This window comes from Guyanagaster necrorhizus, assembly GCF_019112545.1.
Source record: "Guyanagaster necrorhizus MCA 3950 unplaced genomic scaffold BT62scaffold_22, whole genome shotgun sequence".
Lineage (NCBI taxonomy): Eukaryota > Fungi > Basidiomycota > Agaricomycetes > Agaricales > Physalacriaceae > Guyanagaster > Guyanagaster necrorhizus.
The window spans coordinates 542932-553119 of NW_025064901.1; the positions used below are offsets into that span (position 1 = coordinate 542932).

The 10188-nt window shown below is 40.3% G+C and overlaps 1 protein-coding gene across 1 annotated transcript; it reads left to right on the top strand.

Annotated features, from left to right (window-relative positions):
• Window positions 1-8944: 8944 nt before the first annotated feature.
• On the top strand, window positions 8945-9971 carry BT62DRAFT_921853 (uncharacterized protein; the record flags this gene model as incomplete). The annotated part of the gene is made up of 6 exons (XM_043184350.1): window positions 8945-9052; window positions 9104-9229; window positions 9315-9431; window positions 9500-9524; window positions 9743-9792; window positions 9933-9971. 6 exons carry the CDS (start codon window positions 8945-8947, stop codon window positions 9969-9971), a joined length of 465 nt encoding a protein of 154 aa, XP_043037198.1.
• Window positions 9972-10188: the final 217 nt, after the last annotated feature.

Sequence of the window (10188 nt, forward strand, 5' to 3'; positions counted from 1 at the left end):
GTTTTAATAGGGATTTCATTAGCAGCTATATATTTAGTGTCAACAAAGCAGTGGCTAAAACCAGAGTCAATAAGGGTAAAAAAACATAGAATGATACAAGTTGGAGAGCCATCAGATTTTGTGGCAGTTGGTAATTCTGCTGAAAGAGGAATGTGGAAAAAGTGATTGAAAGAGATGTTGCATTGAGGGTGATGATCTCTGGTGTGCAAATAGAGTCAATGCAACTCTGAACTTGCACAGAGAGAACAGAGTTGCTTTCTAGTTTTCTGACTCTGTTAGAGCTGACTCCACAGGAGCAGTGTTGACTTCAGCTGCATGATCCTTGGCAGAGGCTGCTGCCTTCCACTTGTTGCAGTCCTTGGTCTTGTGTTTGGCTCCACAGAACATGCAAAGGTTATTCTGGCACTGGTGGTCTTTTTCTTTCTGAGTAAGATGATCATCTTTGCCTAGCTTGTCAGCATAGGGCTTAGGAGTGGTAGATTTTGGTGTGGAGCTAGAGTCCAAGAAAGAAGAGTTAGACCCTTTAGATTTGAGGTTGGAGGATTGGTTGGAGACCTTATTGTCCTGGTTTTCATGGGCAATTTCAGTCTTTTGGATCTAGTAGCAAGCATCAAGTTCTTGGGCAAGGAAGCATATATCATGAAGATTGTTTGGCTTCCCATAGTGTGCCATATCATCCTTGATACAGATGCAGAGATCATAGTAAAAATCATGGTGGAGAGAGTTATCTCTATACCCAATTTATGAGGCATACTGATTGAATTGGACCATATACTTCATGATCTGATCTCTATTGTGCATTTGAAGATGTTCTAATACATCTTTGGTATCTCTGATAGCATCAAAGGAGCCAAAGTTGCTACAAAGCTCATCTAAAAAAGCTACATAGAAGAATTGTCAGACTGGTGGATTCTATAGATTGGGATTAAGAATGTCTGATTTGAACCAGTTAAATGCAGTGCTGGCCAGGAAGAAAATAGCATAGTTGACCTTGCTAGCATCTGTTGCAAATGTGATAGGTCTATCATTGAAGTTCAACTGAAGGGAGATGATGAAAGCCTTCAGTTTATAAGGATTGGAGTCATCAAATAGTTTTAGTTCCTTGACTTTAATATAAATAGTGGCTGGTTTAGGGTTATTGAGGGAAGCAGAGACTCCTCATAACAGGTTCATGAATTCTAGGAATATGTCCTGCTAGTTTGGATTGTTGCTTCCTGTGGGGCTGTCAGAGCTGCCTGGGCTATTGAAACTGCCTGGTCCTCTTAGTCTATCTGAAAAAGGGTTTGATGAGTTACCATCTGATTCCTGTCAGATAAGAGTATAGATAGGAGTGTCTTCATCTCTGCCTTCTGAGTCTAGGCTGTCTGAATTCCCATGCATGTTGCTCAGAGATAAGGAGTCTATTAGGGAGTTGGTAGCATCAAAAAGATTAGGAAAATCATCATAATTAGATTGGCAGGCAGTGAAGCTGGAGTGATTGTAGGTTTCCCTATAAAAAGGTTGTTCTCCACTGAAGGCTGATCTGAAAAGGCCTGGTTGTTCTTTTGAGATGGAGGCTGAGATGTCTTCCATAGAAAACATGTTGCAATGGGTAGGCTGGGTTTGTTCAGAATTGGTTTCTGTGGGTTGAGTAAATATGATAGACATGATAGAAATTTTTGACTCAAGAGTTTGAGTTTGAATATACTGTTAGAAACATGCCAATTGAATGGGTTGAGTGTATGCATGGAGACCAGTGGAGTGCATAGGCATCAACAAAGCTATTAGTAATATCACCTTTGAGTCAGACCTAAGGATTTGAATAGATAGAATGGAGTTTCATTGAAGAAGCAAAGAGAAGTGAGTATCCTTCAGAGTGGAATCTGATGGACAAGGTAGGGAGAAGTTGGAGTGAGTATAAGATGTAGATGGCTATTCAAGTTGATATTTGAACTGAGTAGTTACAATGGTTATACATAGCTTTATATACTAATAGTAGCTAATTCTGAGTCAGATTCTATTGGGTTCTGATGTCAATATTTGCTACTGAGTTTAGAATCTAGATATTACAATGTGAAATATGAATGTGAAATAATAATAGTGAAAATGAAATTAATATATAACAGGGAGTGGGCAGAGTCTGGTGGGTTTTCATGATTGAATCTATGGTTGGTTAAGGTGACATGGAGGCCAGTGGCATGCATATAACAATATCCTCAATCTGAAGTTTTACTAGTCAGCTCATTTAATTCCAACCTTAGCCAGCCAGTTGACCTATCAGGCTCTGAAATCTATGGACCAGCCAGGGAAGCTGACTATTCAGCAGGCAACTGCCACCAAATGAAGTCAGTACTAGCAGAAAAGCTCTGGAGGCTGATAATTCAGAAGCTATCAAACTTGGCTTTACTATATAAAATAGGGTAATTGTATGAAAGAAAGCATGTGTTAACCCCAAATGACATGTGATCTAAACACATGATAAACTGACACTGTCTTGTACTTTGGACAATGATGTCAGAGTCCACTTGATGTGTTATGTGGCTTTGTATTTTAAGGTCTTTAGATTATCTCAAGATAAGATGGTGAAAAAATAAACTTTAGCTTGAAGCTGGAGATACTACAGTGAGAGCTACACTACTTATATACCAGTCATCATCCATCTAAAGATATAACTACCAATTCTTTGAAAAGAGAGATAAAAAGTGAAAAAATCATAATATTACTCTCTTATTAAGACTATCATCCTAATGGTTTAATTTAGAGATAAGTCATAGGGTTATGGTAGCAGATAATCTGCCCTTCTTCTTGTAAGATTCATGAAGATATTGACTGTTATATTGGTCATTCCAGCAATAATTCATAGTTATAGATAGTATTAGCATGCATGTGCTGCTTATTTACCTATTGGTTGGATTCAGGGCTGTAGCCCTTTCAGCTGATCAGATAATTGACTGTTGTCTGGATGCCTCCTCTGTGAGCTTTTACTTTTCATAGTTTGTGATATAAGACTTTATTGACTTTATAGTGTTCTTCATTGTTGATCAGCTCTGGTGGAGGGAAGGGTGGATATTTCTGGTTTGGAAACACTGATGCAATGTATAGTTGTAATAATATCTCATTAAAGACATCATGTATTTTTCAGGTGGAGAGGAGTTGTAACTTATAGGTGGAGTCACTGACTTTTGTGAGGATGGAGAAGAGTTCAGTTTGTTTGTTGACAAGTTTACATATTGGACATGGAAGATAAAGGTTTATTGTATTTAGCTATACTTTGTTATTGACTGAATATTTGTATGCAGATCTCCAATATTTGTTGTATTGCTTCTTTATTGTCTCCATGGCTTTAGTGAGGGCTGTTTGCATTTCAGAGTGAATCTTTGCTATTGTTGCTGCAAAGTCACTTGAGGCTGATGTCATGGTGTGATGCCACTCAGTCTGAGCAATGTTGGGATGTCATCCATGGTTGACAAAGAACAGAGTTTTGCCAGTAGCTGAGTGAATTCTGTTATTGTGTTAGAAGGCAGTGAGTGCCAGTCATTCTATCCAGTCATCTTGCTGATAGTTGATAAAGAGGTGGAGATATTTCTCCATCTCTTGGTTTGTCTATTCTGTTTGTCTATTTATTTGGGGGTGATATGCAGTCAATGTGTTTCATCTAATATTGAGAAGCCAGTACAAGTCATTTAGAAACTTAGAGACAAATTACAGTCTTCTGTCTGAGATGACTACTTGAGGCATTCTATATTTGGCATAAACCTTATCTTATAAAATCTTCACTCATCCTTCTAATATTAATTCTGTTGAACAAGTGATCAGTATGATCACTTTTGAAAATCAATCAACTATGATGAAGATGATATCATAGCTATTATAGTCTAGTAATTCAGTGATCATGTCAACTGATATGTGAGTCTATAGTGATATTGAAATCTCATTCAAGTGTAGTAGTGTAGCCTATGATTGTGTCAATGACTTGCCTCTTTGGCATACTTTGCATGCCTTGATATATTAGGTGACATTATTGCTCATCTTAGGCCACCAATACTCTCAGAGTATAAGCTTCTTTATCTTGGCGATCCCTGGATGTCCAGTGGTTGCATGATTGTGACATGTAGTGATTATCTTGCTATGGAGAGTTTGATCTTTGAGGATGTAAATCTGTCTGTCATAGTGGATCAATCTATCTTCCTTTGTCATTCCCTGCTTATGATTGAGTGATAGAGCCACTCGCTGGTCTCACTTGTGGGTATCCTGAGTTGCACTCTTGATATGCTCATGGATTTCTTCTTCCATTAGCACAATCATGGCCCAAAAGTGCTCAGGCTTCAATATAATCACTCTTTTATTGTCAACTTCTCCCTAGTCATGGTCTGCCCTCCTGCTGAGCAGATCTGCCTTCTTGTTAGCTAGACCCACCTTGTGGTATAATGTATAGTCATACTCTGATAGTTCTGTGACCTATTGAGCTTACTAGCAGTTTAGCTTTTGTAGTACTTAGAAGTACTGTAGATTCTGGTGATCAGTCTAGATCTCAAAGATCTGAGCTACTCTAATTATATAATGCTGCTATTTGGCTAGGGCAAACATTATGGTGAGTAATTCTTTGTCGTATATTTTATAGTTGTGTTCTGTGATAGTAAGTACTTTGGATAGGAACATGACTGAGCATTATTTGCCCTTCTGTTCCTGTGAGAGTATGGCCCCAATAGCTTCTTTACTGGAATCAGCTTCAATGCAGAACTTTCCATCCTGCATCAGAATAGCAAGGACCATATCTTCTGCTAGCTAGTGCTTGAGATTGTTGAATGCCAATTGTTGAGATGGGCCTCAGGTCTATAGTGCATTGCCAGTCAGCTGAGTCATCAGCCAGACTATCTTGCTGTAGTCTCAGATAAATTATTGATAGAAGTTGGTGAAACCCAAAAGAGACTGTAACTCCTTTTTTTTGGTGGGCTCTGGCCATTCTGTTAATCCTGCCACCTTGATGAGATTCATTCAGATACTTTCTTTGCTGATAATGACTCTGAGGTATTCAGTCTTGAGTACCTTGAATTCACATTTCTCTGCTTTGAGGAATAATTAGTGCTTCCTCATCAGAGCCAGTACTTGTTGAACCAGTTTTCAGTGCTCTTTTTGAGTCTTAGATATAATAAGGATGTCATTCAAGTAAATCATGATCTTTCCAGTAGTGATAAGGTTTTTAAAGATGTCGTTCATCATTCACTGGAAAGTGGCTGATGAATTAGTGAGGCCAAAAAACATAACCATCAGTTCAAATAGTCTTCAGTTGGTGTGGAAGACAGTCTTCCACTCATCCCCCTCTTTTATATGCACATTGTTGTAACTCCAGCAGACATCTAATTTGGTGTAGTATTAGGTGCCACAGAGTTTATCCATTAGTTCAGAGATTAGCAGGAGTGGATAATAGTTTTTAATTATCATCTTATTGAGCTTTTAATAGTCTTGTACTGGTCAGAGTTTGCTGTCCTTCTTCTTGATGAAGAAGAGAGAGGCCATTGGAGATTTTGATGGTCAAATTCATCCACTAGAGAGATTCTCCTCCAGAAACTGATTGAGTTCTTATTGTTCATTGTTGCTAAGTAGATACACCTTGCAATCCAGGTTAGCATTAGCATTTGGGATCAACTTGATCACATGATTCCAAGGCTTCAGGTCTGGTAACTCATTGAAGCTTTCTTTATCAAATAAGTCTCAGAAATCCTGGGCCCACTCTGGCACTATTTCCTTGAATATCTTGCTTTCTTTTCTTGTATTGGCCTTTGCAGCCAAGTCATTGGCATAGTGCATGACATGAATATGGATGACCTTTTGCAGATCTACAGTGAGAATGGTCTCACCATCCTCCATTTCTTCATCCCACTGATCTTTGTGATCCTCATCAGGAACTTGAATAGGATCTTCTGACAATAACATCTCACAAATATGATTCAGCTGGTTTTCCAGTTAATAAGTGGATTGTGGTGAATTAACCAATTATGACCAAGAAAGATTTCCTTGGTCTCTAGATCAGTGATGGCCAAGTCAATCCTTTCAGAATAATCTCCAATTGTGAGCTTAAGCTCCATGAATTCAGTAATCAAACCAGCTTGATTCTTGATACTGTCTGCATTGTAGACTGGAATCAGAGCTGCCATAGCCTGAGTGAGTAGATTGTGCTTGGTGATAAAAGCATGATTGATTGAGCTGCCTGTGCAGCTGCTGTCAATCAGGACAGTCACTGCATGAATGCTTCAAGATGTAAGTGTCTCAATTTGGGCTTTAGCCAGAAGGTCTTGGCTTAGGGTTTTGGATTGTCAGATAAATTTCCATAGTCCTCAGAGTTCATTGAGCCATTCTAAGGCTTGGCAGCACTTGGCTTTTCTCATTCTCTTTATTACTTTGTCAACCACTTCTTCAGCTTGGGTTTTGTAAACCCAGTTTCTGAGCATGGCTTTTGCTGCAGCTTTGTCTTTTGCATCCTTGATGGCTTGCCAAGTCCATTCAGTGTCAAATGGCTTGAGCTAACTAGTGGAACTCACTGCTTCTATTCAGCCCATGGGTGATTGAGTTTGTTTCTTAGGTGATCCTTTCTGTGGAGTGGTAGTGTTGGGTATATTTGAATGCATGCATAATTTAGATATAGATAGTACTATAGAGATAATGTCAGTCCATCCAGTGTCTGTCTGTGACACACCACTCATTGCTCTGGCCAAGTCAGCAGAATCACTCACTGCTCAGCCCCCTCTTTTACCTCCTTGACTTTTGTCTCTGATCCAAGGGCTTCTTCTTCTTTCTGTAATTTGATGATCAGCACTCTGAGATCTTCTCAGATGCACTTATTCTTCTTCTGTGGGCAGTCTCATACTATGTGGTCTTTCTGGCTACAGTTGAAGCACTTCTCCTCCTTCTTGAGCTGATCCACATCTATTAGCTTATCTGTTCTGGTAAATATCATGCCCATACCAGTTTTTTTCTCACTATAAGAGGAAGTTAGGGTTGAGCCATCAGGCTTGACAGTCATAGTTGGATTAGAGGGGTAAGGCTTCATTCTCTGTGCTTGACTCTTCTGTCCTCCTGAGAGAGTCATCTGCTCTGCCTTCTATTATTATCATTCCTTTTACATGTTGATAATATGCTTCTTCCATGCATCATATCCTTTCAGAATATTCTCACTGATAACCAAGATCATCTTCAGGTAAGATGTGAAAAAATTGCAATAATGCAATACATATACTGAAAGTTTCTTTGACATGCACTACATCCCCATACTGATGTTGCTCCTATCTTCATGTACTCAACCATTTGGCCAGTGTCATTGATATTGTCCTGAACTCTGGCCAGTTTGCTGAGCCATTTCAACTTATCAAAGTACTCCATTGTCAGCTTATCTTCCATCTTATACTCTTTTATCTTCTGTTTGTATACTTCCTGTATGGTGGGATCCATGAACTTGTCAGTCACTATTTATTTGAACACTGGCTACAAGGGTAGTTGATGATGCTGCCATGTGGTTGACCAAAATGTAGAGGCTAAAAGTATCTATCATGTTTTTGCTTTGTCTTCCATGTGGGTAGAGATAAAGGTGACTTTGTATATGTTGAGCATGAAGTATAATGTAAATATTTGAAAGTATTGGTTACAGTCAGTGAGGAATCAGTCAATGTCATTGAATGCCCCTTTGAAGGGGCAGAGTTTGTGTATGAGGTCTGGTTTGCAGTTAAGGATTGTGGTGTCAGCCACAAGCACTGTTATTGGGTTTGGGATCCTGCCAAATGGCAGGACATTCCAGAATATCAGAGATCTCAGGAAGGAGTGCAGGGAGTCATTGTTGGTGATGGGACTTTCCAGTGGTGATGCCTTCTTGCACACAATGTGCCCATTCTGAATAGTGAACTCTAGTTCAATTGCCTCAGAGTCATCTTTTTTGGGTGAGAGTGCTTCTGGAGCCTTTCTGCTTTCTTTGGCCTCATCTGACAGTGGCTGGCTAGTAAAGAGTCAGTGCATGGATTGTGCTCACAGATTCTGATAGAGGTTTCTCAGCTTGGGTCAGTTCTGCATAAGCCAGGATGCCATACTTTAAATGGCTGAGGTTGTGAACATGTATCAAGATGAAATGGTTCAAATCAATGGTGCCATGTAAACAGCTTAGCTAGGTGCCACACTTGGCATTCACAGCATTGGTTTGATATTGAACTAGGACTTATAGGCCAGTAACAGTGCTAATTGGGTTTCTAAATGATTTTTATTATAAATAAAAATGGCCTGCTTGGTAGCTGTATATTGAAGAATTTTTGCATATTTGACTTTATTAGCAGTGGTATACCTCTGTTCATGGGTGACACCAATCAGGTGTCATCCACTCATAAAGTGGCTGCTCCTTTCTGGTACAGCCATAGGAATTCACCTTAGTGCTCTATCTGCACCCTCCTTGCTAACTCTTCTTCTGTTGGGTGTTGCATAAATACACTTTTCTACTCAGAGAGGGGATCTCCTTCTCTCTCATCATTAGACTCTTCCTCATTGTCCATCTTGCTCTTATCCTCCTTGAGGAGAGAACTGTCACATAGGTCATAGATATCCAGGGTGACCTGGCTGCTGCTGCTGCTGGTTACTGGGTCTAGTGTCATTAGGTCCAGGGCAAGAAGAAGGCTCTCTTCCTCACTGGTGCTCCTCAGCATCATGTCTTGCTGCTTCCACTATCACTGCTCTGTGATATCAGTGAAAGTTTTAATAGAAGTGAGATTAGAGGAAGAGCATTGCAATATGCCTATCTAGAATCTGCTTGAGGTCTCCAGTGGGTTCAATGTGCTCACCATCACCTCTGAGGTCTCCTTTCTAACTTTGTAAGTCTCTTTCTCAGACTGGAATGTCATCAGTGTCAGCAATTGAGTCAGTCCTGTAAGATAGCAGATGATCATTGTCAAGATTGAGTGACACTTGTCAGTGGATGTTGTCTGCATGAATAATGCCTTTGGAGAGTACTGCCTATGAGTCAGGTTCTGAAGCAGCAGGAGTGCTAGGTTTCCAGAATGGAGTGTTGGGAGAGTTGATGAGAGTTCTATCGATGGTGGAGGTACTAGGGCTCTCTGAGCCCCTTTGCCAGTCTGCTATTTCTTGTGCTCAGAGATACTATCCAAAGAGTGTTCTGCCTAGCTGTCTTGTACTCAATTTGCATCTGCTTCTGGACATACTCAGCAAGGGAATCAGTGTGTCAAACTTTATCCTCTGGGGAGAGGACCAGGTCAATAGGGTCAGTCTGTTGTGGACCTTCTGATAGCATTCATATGCTGCCTATTCTACTTAGAGTGTGGCTGCTCTGGCAGTGCTCCATTCAGTCAACTGCTGCTGCTGCTGCTGCTGCTGCTGCTTGCCAGTATCTGTCTTTATTGCTGTCATTGGCAAAGAATATGTCATCAGTTCTGACAATACCTGTTCTTCCTCTCTTGCTGTTGGTACTCTGATTCTCAATGTATAGCTTAATGGGGAAACTCTCTCTGCTTTCTGTTGCCATTGCATGTAGGAATCTATGGCCATCATTTGGGAAGGTACTTCTACTCCTTTAAGCCACCTTAATAGCATCAAGGGAGTCTCTGGTATGGCATCTAATGCTGGGCTGAGAGGGTGCAGTTGAGGGGGTTGCCCTTATCATATGGATGTGGCTGGGGATGTCCATGCACTCAACACATGGGATGGGCATGTTGGGCCTTGGTCTTCAAAACCCTGTAGCCCAAGGGTTGCTATCATCTCTGATGATTGCTGTCAGAGGTTGAAGTGGGTATTGGTGCTGCATTTCTTCTCCAGGACATTGTGAAGGTATGTTTCCAGGATTAGTTTCAGGTATGGTTTCTTCCATAAGCTGAAAGGACTGTCAAGCAGAGGGAGAGATGTCATGGAGAGAGAGATCAGAGGTGACATTGCATAGAATGTGTTGGATATGCTGAAATTCTTGATAGTGTCTAATAGCCCAGACAGTGATTGATTGGCATCCATAGCACAGCTGTATGATCACCAATAATCCTAGTAATGTTCTGATGATAGAAGTGAGAAGTTTGAAGAACTCATGAGTAAATTTCAGATCTGATGGGTTGATTGCAGAGGGCATTCAGTTTCTCAGCATAATTGGACTTGAGAAAGAAAAGCTAGAAGCTTCAAGCTAATTATTAAGCCTAAATGACATGTGATCTAAACACATGATAAACTGACACTGTC